The 19,687-nt window shown below is 33.5% G+C and overlaps 1 protein-coding gene across 1 annotated transcript; it reads left to right on the top strand.

Annotated features, from left to right (window-relative positions):
* The first annotated feature begins 4,235 nt into the window (after positions 1-4,235).
* Positions 4,236-14,218, top strand: LOC126718605 (uncharacterized). The gene is made up of 17 exons (XM_050420900.1): positions 4,236-4,769; positions 7,103-7,315; positions 7,651-7,709; positions 7,897-8,034; positions 9,301-9,375; positions 9,503-9,586; positions 9,692-9,753; positions 10,336-10,405; positions 11,257-11,332; positions 11,443-11,573; positions 12,569-12,628; positions 12,751-12,825; positions 12,977-13,081; positions 13,151-13,246; positions 13,338-13,418; positions 13,498-13,599; positions 13,705-14,218. Exons 1-17 carry the CDS (start codon positions 4,418-4,420, stop codon positions 13,771-13,773), a joined length of 1,848 nt encoding a protein of 615 aa, XP_050276857.1. The 5' UTR covers positions 4,236-4,417; the 3' UTR covers positions 13,774-14,218.
* Positions 14,219-19,687: the final 5,469 nt, after the last annotated feature.

The raw sequence follows: 19,687 nt of genomic DNA, 5'->3' as shown, positions 1-19,687 counted from the left end.
GGAACCAATGTTGAAAAACCCGCTATCTTTCTATTAGAATCTTGACACATCATATTTTCTTTAAATAATAGAATATATATATATATATATATATTATACAAGATAGAAATTCTACTCTAATTTAATCTAAGTGGGACTTGGTTTAGGTCCAGTGCATCCAGTGCATTGAACCTGGTCAGATGGTGACACGTGTTCAAAAGTGGACACATGTTATCATCTCAACGGGTCTAGTACTACTGGACAATGGACTTAAGCCTAACCTATCTAAGTGTATATGTACATAAAGCTCTCTCTTGGAATCTCAGCTCTTACCCCCACACCCCACAAGCACTTATAATATAATAAATAACAATTAATAATTATCATAATTATATATTAAATATGACCATATAAATAGACAATCATAATAAATACCTATTAATAACTACCATAATTATTAAATTTCATATACAAACACAATCATAATAAATGTTTATTAATAACAATCATAATTATCAAATTTTGTATTTATATACAAAATGAAAGGCAGAGAAAATCATTTTTTGAAATACAATCATATTTTATTAATATTTTATTATGTGCATTTCACGAGTTGCAAACTAGTTTATATTCTACTCCTAAAGCTAAGGCTACAAAACTATCCTAAAATATAAGACTAAAAAATTGTTGATTCGAATGATCTATGTGTCGCCCATTCTTTTGTATCTTCCCCTTTAATAATATGTGAGTTCTACTATTATTTGAACAAGAGGTAATCAAATACAAATAGTAATTCCTAAGATAACGCTTAATAACGTAATAAAGATGAAAAGACAAAATAATAATAATAATAATAATAATAATAATAATAATAATAATAATTTTTTTGAGAAATAGTTTTAAATTATGGCGCTTGCTTTTAATGATTGTTTCTTATGATCAGATCAAGATGTAGACGGAGATTGAACCCCATATATCTCATTTGACAATAGGAGATTTTTATCAGTTGAATTAATTAGAATCCATAATAACTTCTTCTTTTTTGAGAGATAGATACAATATGCTACTAACCTATAGGTCGAACCCTTTCCTCTTAGTCCTCCAAGCACTTTATGCATGGAGAGGTGCCCATTTAGCTACCATAATAACCTTAAAAATTGATTATGGGTATTGTTTATCGATAACAATACTAATAAGATAAATGCAGGCAAATCATAAGACACAACTTAAAAGAAAAAAATGTAAGCAAGCAAACCGATAATTAGATGATATTGCATAGTTCTCAGAACCGGACCGGACCGGAAGGTCGGACCGTGAAAACCGGGATGAAAACCGGTTTTTTAAGCATAAAGAACCGGATTTTTTGTTAATTCCGTGAACCGTTAAAACCGGGGTTGGACCGTACAAACCGATGAGAACCGTGCGGTCCAACCCCTTAGCAATTTTTTTTTTTTTTTACAATTTTATTCTACTTAATTAAATTATCCATCTCTTACAAGGAATAAAAAAAATTATAATTAAAATCCTTCAAAGATATTCAACTTTATTTCAAAAATTAATCATAAATTTTAATGTTTTCATGGTTATTATTTTATTTTATTAACTTTCTTATTTAATTATTAAATATATGCTTGAAAATCATTAAATTTCCCTCACATATATAGATATATTGTCAATTTTGCTAGTTTTATAAATTTAATATCTATATTTAGGCTTTAATTAATTATTTAATTAATTATGACGTCATCACGGTTCGACTCCGGTTCGACCTCGGTTCGACCTTAAAAATCTTGAACCTCTTCCTTTAACGGTTCAATGAATGGTCCGGGTCTGAAAACCTTGTATAGAAGAGATGGTATGTAGTGTAGGTTACCGTGGGAGGACAAAGCTGAAAACATCAAATAAATCGTATAAAGCAAATGGTGAGGAATGCTTGGCTTGAATGGATTATCATACATACATATATATATATATATATATATATTTATATATATATATATATCTTCCATTGTTTTTCTGCTTATGCTGCATGATATAATCATTTTTTGTTGTATAGATCATCAAATTTAATAATCAAATCGACAATATTCCTCGGATTCTTTAAAATATGACATATCTTTAAGCAACCGTAACATGCTTTAAGAGTACCAAGAATTTAAAGTTCATAAAAGAAAAGAAAAAAAAAAATCAATTCAAGCCCATGAAATGCCTCCAATTTTTCAGGGCCCATTAAAAACAAGTAAAGAGAAAAGTTAATAGATGCTCTAAAGACATTGGTTTAAACTTTAAACAATATTTTTAATTTTTTTCTTATGAAATAAGAAAAAAAAACAATTAATTATTTTGACCATTTTTTATATTTTCCAATAAAATGATGTCAAAACTTTCTTAAAATGGTTTATTAACAGTTACTTTAAGAATATCCATCAATAGGACTCAAAAGTAAATTCCTATAAGGAAAATATTGACGGTCAAAATTATTAGGATGCAACACCACTCATCACTCTATTCACAGTTTTGGATGTGAATATCTCTATCTTTTTATTTTATTATAATACTAAGTATTTTTAACATACACATGAGGAGATGAGAGAAAGTCTAAAATAAACTTACAGTGATATATATTTAAAAGGGCCTAATATCTCTATCTTAGTTTCCTATAATTGAGGTGATTATAGTTTGTCATATAAGTGTGAGTAATTATTAGGTAATTTATTACGGGATCCACCATAGATGTAAGTGTTTGTTTTTAAACCTCTTAAAATATAATCAGATTAACCTAGGTAATTAGCCAAGTGATTACTTAGTCAAATTATCAAAATAGGTTAACACACATATATCATATTATTGTAAAGTGCAAAAAATAAATAACACAACAATATGATAATCTAGGAAAACCAAACTGGTAAAAAACTTGGGGAGGATTTAACCTAACTATTCTCAAGGTAAAACTGAATCCACTATGAAAGAATTGAAGTTTACACAATAACGACTTAGACCACTAACATCCTATTACTACATCGAGTAGGAAACTTACTACCATGACCACGTGACAGCTCCGAGTTCACGGACTACTTCTTTCTTGAATTCACAGCAAGTACAAGTACTTCCGCTTGTATATCTTTAAGCTCTTAATGCAGCAATTGAATTGATCACCAAGTTTTTGACATAATCTTCAAACTTGGAAATTCTAAGTATGTGCGAAGGCAACCACCTCTTGATCTCACAAAAGATTCACACACACAGCATATGGAGCATCTCCAAAACGTGGTTAGGGTTTTCCATTTTATACTTAAGACAAAACATAAAACCTTACACGTTAAATGGGCTTGAGCTGAGTTGGAAATTTCTGCAGGAAAAAAATTTGCACGACTTTCGATCGATCGAGTCTAATTCTCAATCGATCGAGCCAAACAGAATTGCACAATAAATTCTGTAGTAACTCGATTCCAACTTTACATAAAAAGCAAATACTTTGAACAAGTCTAAATAAGACTAAAACGTTTTGATCATGGTTTGCCAACATTACAAATTGAAGTTCTAATACATTTAAACCTAAAGTCTTAGAACCCAACAGTAAAAAAATGGAGTATCACGTCATCGTATTCCATGAGTATCACAAATTCTTTTTTTGTCGAGGAAAACAACATTCACAGATTTGGATGTGAATATGTCTATCTTTGTTTCCTTTATGGTATTGAAGTGAGGAATGTGTACCACCCTATAATTGAGGTAGTTTTTTTTTTTTTTGAGAAACTTAATTGAGGTAGTTATAATTGTCATAACTATCAATAATTATTAGGTGCTCTTGGAATGGTACTCCTTTATTTCATATTTGACCCTCTAATTAAATTTATGATAAGATTCACTATAGATGTAAGAGAATAGAGTATCACGTTATCATATTCTAAGAGTACTTAATAATTTTTACTGTAACGGTTGATGAACCTGACCCAGTAGTACCTGTTAAGGTACAAGAGGGAGCCTGACCCATTGCCTAGTAATTGGATCAATAATTATCCTTTGACATTAATCATAAAATCACCTGGACTCTTTTTTGTGCCTAGCTTTATTATCTTAAATTCTTAATCCTTTTCTTCCCTCCTCAATTTGGTCCCATCACAAAAACTTAAAGGTCCAATGACAGTAAACCCGTTTGAAAAAAAAAACCCAATAACCCGACCTTCCCGCCCCGAAGTTGGTTGACAGATTAGAATACAGATTAGAATTAGACTTTCACTCACTCACTCTCTCTCTCTCTCTCTCTCTGTTCTCAGAACAATCTTCACAAGCCTCGCCGCTCCTCAAACCAAATCCAACTCTCTCTCTCTCTCTCACTCTCACTCTCACTCTCACACAAAGCTCAGTAAGCGCAGGATAAGAACCTGTACCCCCTATGCGCATCTTATAATCCTTTACACCATTTTACCACACTGCCATGAGCTCCTCTACTTCCACCATCTCTCTCTACTCTCACCCGCAGGTAATCAAATCCCATTCCCCACACTCACTGCGGTCGCGGTTTCTAAGCGGCTCCGGCGTGCTGCTCTTTGCTCCGGCAGCCGTTTCTTTTGTTCTGGTTGGGAGCGGAAGGAAATGCGGCGTGAGGTTCAGAGGCTTGGTTGTTAGGGTTGCGGCTTCTTCCATGGCTGACGGAAGAGGTTCGAGGCGCGCCGCGAGTGGCCGGAGAGTAGTTTATAGAGAGTCTCAGGCCGAGCCGGCGCCTTCTCCGTTCAAGCAGGTCGCTTCGGTTGTTGCTCCCGCCGGTGTTTTTCTCGCCGTCACTTTTGGTATGAATTCGATTGGATTGGATTGGATTTTACTGGTTTTTCAATTTCTTGGATAATGTTTATGGTTGAATTCAATGTGAATGCGTGAATTTTATGAGTAATGTGGAGTGGAATTACAATTATGTTTAGAGAATTTGTAGAAAGTAACTTGTTTGATTTGTTTGTGTGTTAGGTTGCTTTATCAAAAAAAATAAAGATTTTTGATTTCTAATTAGTTTGAAATAAGGTAGTTTAGCATTGTTTGAATACGTAGGCTTTCAATATTTTGAGTGACAACATTGGAAGAAATCATTAAAAAGTGACAACAATATTACTTGTACTAGTCGCAAATCCATGTAATGCATGGGAAAGTTTGAAGAAAAAAGGAAAAATAAATTATATGTGGTACATATTTAATTAATTAGGATTAAGAGATAAAAAAAATTAGAGAATTTGTGGAAAAGGAGATAGCTAATTCAGTTATAATTTGTTTAGGGATTATCAAACTTAATTTAACCATAGTTTGTTTATTGTTTAGTACTTTATTCAAAGAGACGGTGAGTACTAATTAAAAAATATATATTAGAAGGATAATGGGAAAAATGTAAACTTTAAAAAAACTTATGTGGAAAAATTACAAGAAGTCAATAAAAATTCAAAGTCTTTCATTTTAAATTTATATTAGCTAGCATTGGTTTATCTTCTTTTGGTTAATTTGATAAGTTTTTGTTTGCTAAAATTGCCAAAAGCCATTGGTGAAAAATGAAGTATCAGCATTAACCATTCCCACAGGTGTGGCGAATAGCATAGGGAGATTATAGAGGAATTTTTTGTGGGGTGGTTTAGTAGAGGAGTTCAAGTACCACTTGGCGAAATGGGATAAGGCATGCACTCCTTTGGCTTATGGGGGTTGGGGATTCGAAAACTTACCACTTTCAGTCAATCTTTGTTAGGGAAGTGGCTATGGAGGTTTGGGCTGGAGGAAAACAAATTTTGGAGGTAAGTTGTTACTGCAAAATATGGGGAGGAATGGCGTGGATGGTTTTCAAAACTTGTTTAAGGCACTCATGGTTGTGGATTCTGGAGGAGCATTAGAATGAAGGGGGATAATTTTTTTATGGTGCATTCAATTTGTTGTGGGTTCTGGTGGTCAAATTCAATTTTGGCATGATAATTGGTGTGGAGATTAGCCTTTAAAATTGTTGTTTCTTGTACTGGTTGAAATTGTCATGGATAACAATGCTTTTGTGGAATCATTATTGGAGAGATAGGTGGAGGGACGGAGTAGGAATTGTTGTGTGGAATTCATAAGAAATTTTAACAATTGGGAGATTGATGAGTTGGCTTCTTTTTTTACATTTGTTAGGCTCTCATACTCCCCTTGGAAGGGGAATGATAGGATGAAATGGAAGTTAAAGAGTAATGGGGAGTTCACTATGCGATCTTTTTATGAGAAATTGCGAGGCTTAGCCTCTATGCCTTTTCCTTGGAAGGCCTTATGGATGACTAAGGCACCTCAGAGAGTTTCTTTCTTTGTGTGGACAGCGGCTAGGGAAAAAACTCTCACCTGTGAGAATCTCATCAAGATAGGCTTTTCAATGGTGAGTAGGTGTTGTATGTGCCGTTGTACTAGGGAGACTGTGGATCACCTCTTGATTCACTGTAGCATGGCCTTTGAGTTATGGAGTTTATTTTTAGGATGTTTGGGGTTCAGTGGGTTTTACCAAAGAAGGTTCTTGATTTATTATGTGGGTGGCAATGTTGTGGACCAAATTCGAATATATGGAATCTTATCCCTTTATATTTGATGTAGACTATATGGAGGGAATGAAATTGGCGTATTTTTGAGGATGTGGAGTGCACGTCTTCTCAAATACAAGCATCCTTCGTTAGTTCCTTCATTAGTTCTCTATATGAGTGGTCTTTTGTATCGGGTTTTACTGATAGTAACTCTATTCACTCCTTCATAGAGTCAACTCATATGTAGATATTATCCCATAGTAATTCTTTAAGCTACTTCATGTTTATTTTCATGACATAGTCTCTTTTCAATAATATAATTCTTACCTATAAAAAAAAAACGATGCATCAGAATTAACGAAATGAGAAATATAGCATAGAAAATTCAGAGAATATTGTATTTAATATAAAATTTTAGGGAGCTTACATAACAGGAAACTCGTTGAATTCAGTGTCTTGCGAGGTACATGCTTTGTTGCTCATTGTATATTGAGGGGATTCCTATGTCAGAATTACTGTCAGTTTAGCTAAATTGTCGCAATTTTGTTGATGCCAGCACAAATTACCCGTTATGCTTCGCAATGGGAATACTAATTTTTGCCTTCAGCTGACAGTTTTGTGGAAATTGGTGGAGAAACTCCTTATTCCAAAGCCAGAGAGGACTGCATCCGTGGAAAACAAATCTCCCCCGCAAGGAATGAACTGGTCCTTTGCTGTAGGGACAAATCTTTTACCAGGTCTCAAAGCGAAGATTGATAGAGAGTCCAAACAGAAGCTCAATGAATTTGCTAAAGAACTGAGGACATTCAGAAGTGTAGACATGTCAGGTATGCTTGCTGAATAGGTGCAGATCACAGAGAATTAAATCATGATATGTGATGCTCTATTGCTTATACAAGCAGCTACCTTACCCAAATATAGATATTGAGAAAAAGTTAAAATAATTTTTTTACAATTCTCTAATTGATGGCCTAAAATGAATTTAATTTCAAGACCAGTATTTTCTTAATATGCTTGCTGTTAATGGTCCCCAGCCTAATTGTTTCCACACTCCCCCCCCCCCCCCCCTTTCTTTTCTCTCTCTTCTTGGTTAGCAATATAGAGTCAACTTAATTTACGCAGTTGTTACAAAAATGTTTTCCTTACAAGAAGATTTTGGCAGGTCGCAACTTTGGAGATGAAGGACTATTTTTTCTTTCTGAGAGTTTAGGATACAATCAGGTTCAAGCTTTTTCCATAAGTTTCCAGTATCTGATTATATTATATTTATTTATTCTCATGACCTCTGCTTTTTTCATGTCATTGATGTATGTCGTATAGTTACTTTTACTGTACTCTCTGACACTATATTGAGAAATATGGATGCAATAGTTCTTCCATGAACTTATCAAAAATATATGTGTTTCAGACTGTTGAAGAAGTAAGTTTTGCTGCAAATGGAATAACTGCAGAGGGAATTAAAGCCTTTGATGGTGTTCTCCAATCAAACATTGTATTAAAGACTCTTGATCTTTCTGGAAACCCTATTGGAGATGAAGGGATTAAGGTCAGCACAAGTTCACTATTAATGTCTGTCTAAGTTGTCATATGTCAAAAAAACCTAATATTAATTCTCTTGCTAGATTGAGTACTGGAAAGGAACTTGTTCTAACAGTATAAGGAGAAGGTTTTTAGATCAATGTATGTGATTCTATGCATACTATGTTGCTTTACTTGAGATCTGGTGTCAGTGTCTACAGCCTATTCTACTAACTACTTGAGTTATGTAGAAGAATCGATAGTGATCCTTCATCTTTATTTCACATATAAATGTTGGGAGCTACATCTAGATTCTTTTTCTATCCCTTTACCAAATTTTTGTCTTGTTTTAAAGTTTCTTGTAAACACAGAGCATCTTTCCGCTTTACCATCAAGATTTTGAATTGATTATAATATTTTTAGAATACCATTCTTCTTCTTTTCCAACACCTGTCAAATACTATCTCAATCAATTTAAACCCTTACTTAGATCTCACCATTCACTTAAAATAGCACATACATTTTTATATACTTAAAATACAAGAACCATGGATGAAGGAAGTCCTGTATATGTCAAAAAATTTAAACATCGGTAGCATATGAGCTTGCTTTACCCAAGCAAAGGTAATTGGAAGATTACATGTCCTACCTCCTAAATAAAAATTTCAGAATTTAAAAAATAATAAGAGTATAAGGATCACCGACCTTTGTTCTCAACTTTGTAAGTAATGAAGGAAGCTTTGAGCACTTACACCACATATTAGATAAAGCAATGTAGTAATGCAACATCTCCTTACCTTGTAATATCTTTATCATAATCCTTGCAAGACTCAAATCTGAGATAACATTGTGAATAAGTACTATAGATTTCTTAAGCATATTGACAATGCACTTTACCTTAACAAGCATGTCCCCCCATCTATGAACAAGGTGAAGAGTGAAGTCTTGGGTTTGAGATCATTGGGCGTGTGAGTAACTTATAATCAAAAGGAGATTTCTTTAGGATATTGTTGAGTTCTAAGGGGTAGATTTTGTTGTTTAGATGGGACATATTCATAAGCTCTCGCCCAATATGCTTCAACTATGTTGTGTTCCGCAACTTATAAGTGTTATAATTCAGTTATGAGGGACATGCTGGGCATATATGGTGAACTCTTTGATCCACCTTTTCTATTTTTGTCACATGGTTCTCCTTATGGTCATGTCAAAGTTTTTTATGGGTTCATTTTGCTGTTTTTCCATTATGTTTATACCTTCAAAGCTTAGATTTTGTGTGATTTATCCTTGTTCACAGTGCTTGTGTGATATCCTGGCGGACAATGCTAGTATTCTAAAGCTTCAGCTGAACAGTACTGACTTAGGTGATGAGGTTAGCTTATATCTAGCATAAAAAACTGTACCCTGATCAGTGTATAATCATGTTCCTTTGAAGTTCATACAAAAGAAAGCTTCTTCTGCAATAATATGACTTAAGAGTTGCTCACTTTTCTGTGCAGGGTGCAAAAGCTATTGCAGAGTTGTTGAAGAAAAATTCAAGCTTGCGTGTTCTGGAACTTAACAACAATATGATTGATTATTCTGTATGCAGTTACCTTGGCATGTTCTAAAATTGTACTCTTTGAATAAAATTTAACTGAAGTTGAAAATTGATTCTGTTTGTGATTTTTGTTTGAAAATGGAGGTAGGGGTTCACTGGTCTTGCTGGAGCACTTCTTGAGAATAACACTATACGAAATCTGCATCTCAAGTGAGTGAATTTTGCATCAGCCATCTTCTTTACCCCCCTTCCCCCATCTTCTCTTCTTGTTCTCAATGGGATGTAATTCTTGTTTTCGCATGCTAATAATACACGTGACTTGGCTGGTTAAACCCGAGGAAGCACGGACACTTTATTTAGGTTGTCGTACCCATGTCTTACCCGTGTCATACCGGTGTCGTACCGGCCGTTTTCATGTTATAATTTTTAACAAATTGCTCATGTCGCCGTGTTTGTGCTTCTTAGGTTATACCATTTTTCTTTTGAATGGTTTTAAATTTAAACTTTTTGAATGTTCTACGTTAGAGAGTAAGTCATTTTTCTTGTACACACTCTTTGAATGGAGTGTGATTTTTTCTCATTTTTCTTGTTCTTCTCTTCTTGTTTTACTTGATCGTTGTAATTTTGGTTCCTGATTTGTGCCCCCATAGTACATCCTGAATGTACTCGGGTTGGCTTTTTTATTAGTAATATTTTTTGTTACTTATCAAAATTTTTTTTAAAAAACTTTTTGAGTAGTGCACTTGCCTTTTGCTTCTTTGGAAATTCTATTGACATTTTATTATTCTTTAGTGGCAACTATGGTGGCGCTCTAGGGGCTAATGCTTTGGCAAAAGGACTTGAGGGGAACAAATCTCTAAGGGTACCAGTTTCATTTACGTCAACTTCTTATCTTTCTGTTGTACTTTGGGGGAAATCTACCAGTATTGTGTAGATGATCATTAAGATTGTGTTTGACCTCCAAAGGGATTTTGCGTGTTAAATTATCTGGAAATACAATTTGTAGCATAGGTTTCCTAAGCAATCACATTTAGGAAGGAGAAGGCAATCACAGCCTCAAAACTTAAAATAATCTGCTGGAATTTTATTTAAATTAAATATTTTAATGCATGTTATTAAATACAATAAGGCCTTTATATTGTTATTGTCACCTAGAACTCTTAAATAACTTTTCCCTAGAGAGGCCAGGAATCCTAGTGCCAAAGAAAAGAACTTATAAACCAAATAGAAAAAAAGATTCAAAACATAAAATAAGACTCACGGGCCCTAGTATAGTTCATTCTAAAAATTCTGGGAAATTACCCGATTCCCCTTGACATAATAAAACTCAGGAAAACTTATTTAAAATTTGAGCAGCATCTTTCTAGTCTAAATGAAGTGTAAAATAAGACTCAATTCACAACTTAGACTAGCTAAGAAAGGTCTCAAGAGAGCTTTCCATCACGTGAAACATCCCAGATTAATGCTTGAGCACTTGAACCAGCTTTCCCTTGCCTCTTATAAGTCATCAAAGAGGGGGCTTCCAGTTGCGTTCTACATTATTTTTCCATTCCTCCCATGTAGCTGAGCTCTTTCTTGAAGACAAAGGATGATGTTCATTTCAGCAACATATTTTACTCGGCAGTTTTGGAAGTGTGACAGAACATTATTTTAATATAAAAGTAAGACAAAAATAGTTGGTTCTTAAATTCATTGCTGATTACATATGTTCAGGAACTTCATTTGCATGGAAATTCTATTGGAGATGAAGGAGTACGTGCTTTGATGTCAGGTTTATCTATGCATAAAGGTGTGCTATCTACTATATCCAGTGACATTTTTTATTATTAGATTTTTATGCATTTTTTCCTGCACTTCTATGTACATCACTTAATCTTGATATTCATATTCTCTCTTTAGGGAAGACTACACTTCTAGATATTAGCAACAACTCAATTAGCGCAAGAGGTGCGTTTTATGTTGCTGAATATGTAAAGAAGAGCAAGAGCTTATTATGGTTAAACCTTTACATGAATGACATAGGCGATGAGGTACTGATATTTTTCAGTGTTTAAATATTTGAATTCAGCAACTCTATGAACTCATATACTGTTAATTTGTTAAACTCATTTTGGTAGACATATTCTAAGCTAGCCAAAAATTGGTTCCACCATTAAACTGTAATTTTTTACTTTGCTACAACTGTCACTTTTAGAGCACGCTTTAATAATTTACAATATAATAGAAAGATTAGGGGTCTAAGAAGCTATTACTTGCTATCTACTTTGCTAGCCTTCCTTCCCTTGCCCTTTACTCCAAAAGCATTTCCTGTCTTCCTACCGGCCATATTATGGTTGTTTCAGAGGGGATGGTAAAAGCCAGGGGTCTTTGAGCCTGCTTCATATGATTAGCCAGCCTTGCGGTGGCAAAAGGATTAGAGCCTGCCCAACCCACAAGGGGAAGGAGAGGGGCAACTCATTGTGAGGGGTTCAGCGGACAGACCGATCAATGAGTACGTGTGACACCAGCTTTTGCTTTCTGCCTATCTTCTGATAATCTGAAGAAAGGGAAAGAGATTATGGAAAGAAATAATGAGATTAGGATTTGTCAATACATATTAAAATACATATTGACTCGTCAAATTGTAGCTCAAATGTCACCTCCTTCCCTTGTAAGTGCATAGAGAGTGAGGTTGTGGATTCAAGACCCACCAGGTGCATAACTTACCAATCAAAAAATTAATAAAATACATTTTGACTCAGTATCCAAAAAGAGTAAGAAGCATGGACGAATATTCATTATTTTAATTTTCATACCTTTTTCCCTCATTGGTGATCAAACAAAAAGTGCACAAAGTTTTAATGGAATCTCATACTGTAATGGACAAAAACTCAATGGCTGAGTTTCTTTTATAATTAGATTTTTTTTTTTTAATCATTAGAGTTTCTTTTCTTTTAGAATAAAGTCAATGTTTAAAACTTTCGAATTTAATACTATGTAATAATGTAGCCCAAATACTGAGATTTGAACTCTGAAAATTTATCAGGGAGCTGAAAAAATTGCAGAGGCTTTGAAGCAAAACCGATCAATAACAACCATAGACCTGGTGAGAAGAGAGTACTTCTTTCTTGCCTTCTCTTTTGAGATATTCATTTCAATTATTTTGAAAGAAGTCTTGAACATAACTTTCTGAGAACAATTCTGACTTCTGAGTGTTTAATCTTTTAGGGGGGAAATAACATCCGTGCCAAGGGAGTCACTGACATAGCTCAAGTTTTGAAAGATAATTCTGTCATTACAACTGTAAGTTCTCCACCTTATTTATCACTTTAACTTTTTAATTTTTAATTTTGGATCATTCTTCAATGAGTACTGTTGGAATAGCTTATCATAGATTAGTCATTTTGGATGTAATGAGACAATTCTTCTTCTTCTTCTTCTCTCTCTCTCACAGTTGGAACTTAGTTATAATCCCATTGGACCAGATGGAGCAAAGGCTTTATCTGAAGTTCTTAAGTTTAATGGAAATGTAAACACCCTCAAGCTCGGTTGGTGCCAGGTAATCATAGAGTTGGATTGTGTTTTAAAGAACCATTAAACAATATATTTACATGAAAGTGTCTTGCAGATAGGAGCAAAGGGTGCAGAGTTCATTGCAGATACTTTGAAATATAATACTACCATATCTGTTCTGGACTTGCGGGCAAATGGACTTAAAGATGAAGTTAGTTTCTGTAGATAGTAATGTCTCTTAATGCAATATGACCTTTTGGCTACTGATTCTTACGTTAATTTTTCCTTTTCACTCTACGCAGGGTGCAGCTTGCCTAGCTCGCAGCTTGAAAGTGGTTAATGAAGCTTTAACTTCACTTGATTTAGGGTTCAATGAAATAAGGGTATGGACTTTTTGTTTTGTTAACTTTCTTGTCAATTTCAGTAGTATGTAGCAGCATTTCACATGGATTTTGAATTCAGGATGATGGGGCTTTTGCTATTGCTCAAGCACTAAAAGCTAATGAAGATGTGGCAGTCACATCTCTGAACCTTGCCAATAACTTCCTGACAAAATTTGGACAGGTAAAACTTTTTCTTTTTATTCTTGTTCCACCATGCATGTTGTTATTTTTGTTACCTTTGTACATCTTCTGCATATGTATCTTAGTAAGTTATTTAATTGTACAGAGTGCTCTGACGGATGCAAGAGATCATGTATATGAAATGAGTGAGAAGGAGGTCAACGTTTTTTTCTAGATAGAAGATCAAAACTTTGCAGGTAATATGTTAGAAGTAGAACAAGACAATTCTTTGGCTATTCTTGTTCCGGCTAGTGTTGGTTAGAACTCCAAGCTTCTAGTTCAAATTCTTGAGTTCTGACTAACATCCATCCACTTGCGAGAAAAATTTGGAAATTTTGACATTGATTAATTATAGTAATTTTCATTAGTTATAATTTTTTAAATTGTGCTTTAGGTTCTCAGTTTTGTTTCAAAATTCAACTTTAGTCTGTCAATTTGCTGATGATATAATTGGATCCACGTAATGATTTAGTGTCTTCTGGTTAAGTTATGGTGTGTGTGCATATTTCTCTTCTTCTCCCTTTACCAACTTGTTTTGGTGAACATTAAGCTTGTAGTTCTGGCCTCCACCGATGGGGTTGATAAAATTTCTATATCAGCTGAATGGATGTTGCTTTGCTGTTCGGTATTGTTTTTTACTTTTATTTTTGCAAGTATAAAGCTTTGTTAGGGACGCTATTTTGTTTGTTGTGTTGTACTGATCGTAGGATGTCTGATACCTTTTGGTTTGATATCTTCAAAATTTTGCACTGACGGTTGTATGGTAAGCCTAGAGAATGCCCTGCCGTCTTTGGCACTTCATGTTTTTGGCTGTTGCAGTTACATTGACAGAATTATGTCTTTAGTAATGTAATAGTCAATCAAGATATTTTTAAATTGGGAAACTAAATTGGGGTAATATTTGGCAAAAATATTTTGGGTGCGGCTTCTGTCTAGTGTCCTGTGACACTAGACCCGCTGCGATTATGACACGTCCGAAAAATGCCCTACCATCTTTGGCACTTCATGTTTTTGGCTGTTACAGTTACATTGACAGAATTATAACTTTAGTAATGTAATAGTCAATCAAGATATACTTAAATTGGGAACCTAAATCGGGGTAATATTTAGCAACAATATTTTGGGTGCGGCTTCTGTTCAGTGTCATTTGACATTGGACCTGCTGCGATTATGAACACGTGTCATGATTGCGGTGGGTCCAGTGCACTACAGGCACTGGACAGAAGCCGTGCCCCAATACTTTAATGGAGAGGAGTAATTACTAATTACCGGGGAATTGGTGCTGAGGGTAGAGGTTGTACTGGGTATGCCAATGGTGTCTTATGTTACTGGGCATGGAAATTTGATCTTCTTGCTCCAGATTTTGTACTTTGTAGTTTGTAAAATTGATAATGATTGTTTTGTGTGTGGATTGTGGAATTTTGACTCTCCAAAGCGAATTTATTAGGATGTAATGTTGTCTGACCAGCTGACCCTGAATTAAACAGGCTAATGTGATCCTAATTTTGATTAGCATCAATGACAATAAGGGGTTGTACCCTAGATCCCCAGTTTTGAGTGGAAAGATTTGAGTACTAATACCAATAATGTTATTCGTCTTGGTTCTAAAGCTGATTAGGTCTCTAATTATATCATTGTCACCAGTATGTGATTAAAGCGTACAGGAAGAGCACGAAAAACCAAAGATAAAATGACATAAAATTGCATATTCAGTGGGCACACCAAGGATAACCATGCAAGCTTTTTTAGTGGCCAAAAGTATGCGCTTCTTTCATTCAAAGAATGGTATCACTAAGGGAAAACATGGAAGTGGAACTCGCTCTTGGTTTTCTTTTTATCTTTTCCCTGGAAAGTAGAGAACTTGACACGCACTAAAATCAGAGCCAGGCATCGGAATCAATTAGTATCATTTTGTTTGAAGCAAAGAATGCACAAGTGGCAGCTCCATGCAAAGCCCTGCTGTTTCTGAGAGCAAACCTAATTTGTGTGTTGGGAAGAGGAACTCATGGGTGTCTTTGGAAACAGCAGTCATGTGTAGTGAATGAAAGGTGGACTTTTTGGCACTGCCTTCTGGACCCTCTCTCTGTTCCTATTTAGGAACAGCTATGGATCAGTAATTCCTGTGCCACCATCTTTACTACCAGCTTATCTTGGCATTGTAAAAAGAAAGATCAAAATTTTAACATAGTTTGACACTGCTTCGAGCTCTGAGCTGTGTCGTATTCAAGCTCGGTTTTGGGCTCCTCAAGCGGCTCTTATCCCAATCTCGACCTTAAACTTGATTTTTAAGCATGAGATTTATTTTGATATATTTAAAATTCGTCAATGGACGTACTGCGAAAACATTATTTGAAAATTGATGCATGTAAATTTGAAGTGATTAAGCCTTTGAAATTTGATGTTCGTAAAAAGTCAATTCAAACTTCACTCATATATTGAAATTTACCAATTTATTTCTTTTAATTTTGATAAATTTTTAATTTACGTGATTTTTTTATAAAAAATTTCTTAGAAAATAAAGAAATTCATCAGATATAGGGTCAACTCAAATATATTAACCTGCGCTTCTTACATTTGAAAGTTTAAGGACATAATTTTTATGCCACAGCCTTAAAGATGTTAATCATGAGTGGTGTTAAAAAAAGTTATAAATATATGTGAAAGTATTGTTAACTATTCATTGTTGAGCACTTAGGACTGATCACTTAGTTTGTGAATTGGTGGGATAGCAATGAATGATTGCATTCCCATGCAATAAAAGAGGCAAGAAATTGCCGTCTGATCGCCTTATTGAGATTTGAATTGAATAATTAATATAACATATATAAAAAATTAAATTTAATAAATTTAGGTTCGATTAACCTAGAACTTCACCATCTAGTTAGCTGCGCCACTCACAAATAAATATTCCAACGAATATGCAGTTTTTCATTTTCTGAAATCATGGTACACATGTAATAAGACAGACTTATAATGAATTTCATTTAGGCTTCAATTTAATACTTCCAAACCGCCTTGGGAGAAATTGTAGCGTCATTTGGTGGACCACGTTACTTGTCCACCATTCCACTAAAAAACTTCCACTTGTTTAAAATTACTGAGTCAATAATTAATTTCTGTTTAAAAAAAATTTCTAACTAATAATTTTAAACAGGTGGAAGTTTTTTAGTGGAATGGTGGACAACATCACTTGTCCACCATATGGATCTTATAATTTCTCCTGACTCGGACATGAGCAAGATAAGGTTGGGTGTAACTATGCGAGTGTTCATAAACGTTATCATTGTCGTTTCATGCATGATAATAGTGCGAAAGATGACTGAAATATATTATTGTTGGATGTTAGCGGAAAAATTTTGGGTTTGATGGCAGCACATCGGAGAGACAAGATGCCTCTTTTTATTGGTAAGAGAATGAGTGTTTACATATTTGCAAAAAAAATAGAAAAAAAAAATGCACAGCTACTAATCCCTTTTGAGATTTTGATTAAAAGAGGAAACACAGACACCCATGGTTCTTTGCTTTTTGGATGAATCCCTTGGTTTTTTTTCCTCCACCATATGAAATGTTACACACCTCTCTATACACGAAATGTTCGAAAGGTTTAAGTTGGAGGATTAACATCATATTAATATATATATTTTTAACTATTTCATAAAAAAAAAGGATAACTTTACAACTTATTATTTCAATAATTGTGAAAGTTGCTTGGTATTAATAATGTGATAGATGGAAGTGAAACTAAATTTATAACAACTTATTAATTTTTAATGATTCAATAATTATCACGGAAGAAGAAAATTTGAAACGTTTCTGTGTAAGTAGAAATTAAGGGTTAATTGAGTTGTAAGATTCTTGAAATTTATAATACTATTATAATAATGCAATCACTAAAGAAAAACAAAAACAAAAACAAAAACAAACTGGATTTATTTTTACTTGTTAACTTTTGATAATTTAATAATTACAATAAAAGGAAGAAATTTGAAACGTTTTTGCTTAAGTAGAAAATGTTAATTAAATAGCAAAACTCTTGCCATTCATATAAGCAAACAATACTAAGAAAAGCAAAAACAAAAGCAAACAAACAATGTGAAAGTTAATGCCAATTGCCTTGGGGTGCAAAATTCGTGAGAGCCAAGAAACAATAACTCCACTTACCACCGCAGTTAACTAATATTCCAAAATTAATTGCATCATGATCCTCTAGCCCTACAAGCCAATAGTCTAGGCATTAGGTAGGCATGCAGTTTGCATATAACTAAACTGTGTTGGCCATTATTAGTTCTGATATCAAAACTGTACACTCTTTTGTGTTTTGGGATTTCTGTTCGGAGACGTAGATGGCCATTTATAATGGGATGTTAACGCTTATGATAATTGGTAATAATTTATATTATGAAATTTTTAATGTAATTTTTATGAAAAATATAAAAAATTGTTAACAACATTAATTACTTTATCACTTTTCTATAAAAACATTTCTAAAAATAATTTCTAAACTAATGTCTCTAAAGCATTCATTAACATTTTCCACCGAAGATATTCCACAGATTAATAGTCCAACACATCTTGAAGGAGGCAAACAAGTGTGCTGATGCACCGACTAAACTTAGTGCCACTCAATTTTTTGACTGTTAATTTTGATAGCCCATGTATTTATGGTGGAGAATTTATTGACTTTTGACACAACTAAACGTTATTGTAACAAACTTATTCATAGCTAATATATTTTTCAGTGTTATTAAAAAAAAAATCCTTTCAAGTTAACACTAACTAAAAAAAAGTGTTGAATTAATTTAGCCTTTTCCTTGGTGATTATAGGAGTGATTGATTGCACTAGAATTGTCGAGAAAAAATAGAACCATCTCTCTCACACGCCCATAAACTCAAAAAGAATTATTGGCAATGTTATTTCTTTATGGATTATGGAAAGAATTTGTGGATGCCAATTGCCAGATGATGAATGATGGGCAATCTATCGCTACTCGCTTGAGACAAAAATCCACTAGACAAAAATGTATGGGAAGTATAAGAGAAACAATAATTAGAAAATGCACCATGCATGAGACAAAAATCCACGTCAGTTTATAACCTTTGGATTTGTTATTGCATTAGAGAAAGCCTCTGAACACAACTTTTGTAAATTATTCAAAATAAAAGATTTTGTCTCACAATTTTGAAGTTGTCGATTGGGATTGGTGAGAAGTAAAAGTGGTGGTTTTATGTAAAAATAATTGTTTGCAACTAACAGTTGATCACTTTATTAAGTTGTGGCAAATGATGTGATCGTAAAAGAACTGTTTATATTAATATTAATTGTTAATGATATGAATAAAATGCTTATAGAAAATTATCTGTATATACAATATACGCTATACCAACAAATAATGAGATAAATTTGAGAACTTTGCAAAAAAGATGTAACTTAATTAAATTAGAAATTATTTAGAAAAGATCAAACACAATATAATTAAAATTTGTTTACTGTACCATTCAAAAAAAATTGTTTAGTGTAAGGTTGCTTTATTCAAATCAAATTTTGAATTCTAATTGGTTTTAACTGACATATAATAAAAACTATATATATATATATATATATATCAAAATGTTGAGGTGAAATATAAAAAATAAGTTGGGTTTATTGATAACTAAAACATGCCTCCAATAAATATTTAATTCATATATATGATCAGTATTTCACATTTTTTATTCCATTCTAAAAAATGATGAAATGCTGTTTGATCAAAGCTTGTTTGCATTTAGTTATTCTTTGTTTCTTTAAGACATTTTTCTCATATTACACCTTAATGTTCTTCTCAATAGGATTTTTAGCCGACGATAAGCACAAAACTGTAATTTTAGAGTAAAGTAATTATTCAGAACTCCAAAAACAATACTTATTCCATTTGTGTAATAATAATCATACTAAATTTGAAGCAATAATAATAATAATAATAATAATGATCATATTAAATAGATTCATAAAATAAGACCTATTATTTAGATGAGAGAGGGGAGTTCACAAAGAACCGACTATATAAAGCAAGTCACTGTTCCAAACTTGTAAGCCCAGCAGTAGTCTCAGC

This window comes from Quercus robur, chromosome 3 (genome assembly GCF_932294415.1).
Source record: "Quercus robur chromosome 3, dhQueRobu3.1, whole genome shotgun sequence".
Lineage (NCBI taxonomy): Eukaryota > Viridiplantae > Streptophyta > Magnoliopsida > Fagales > Fagaceae > Quercus > Quercus robur.
This window is presented reverse-complemented; position numbering and strand designations above follow the sequence as displayed.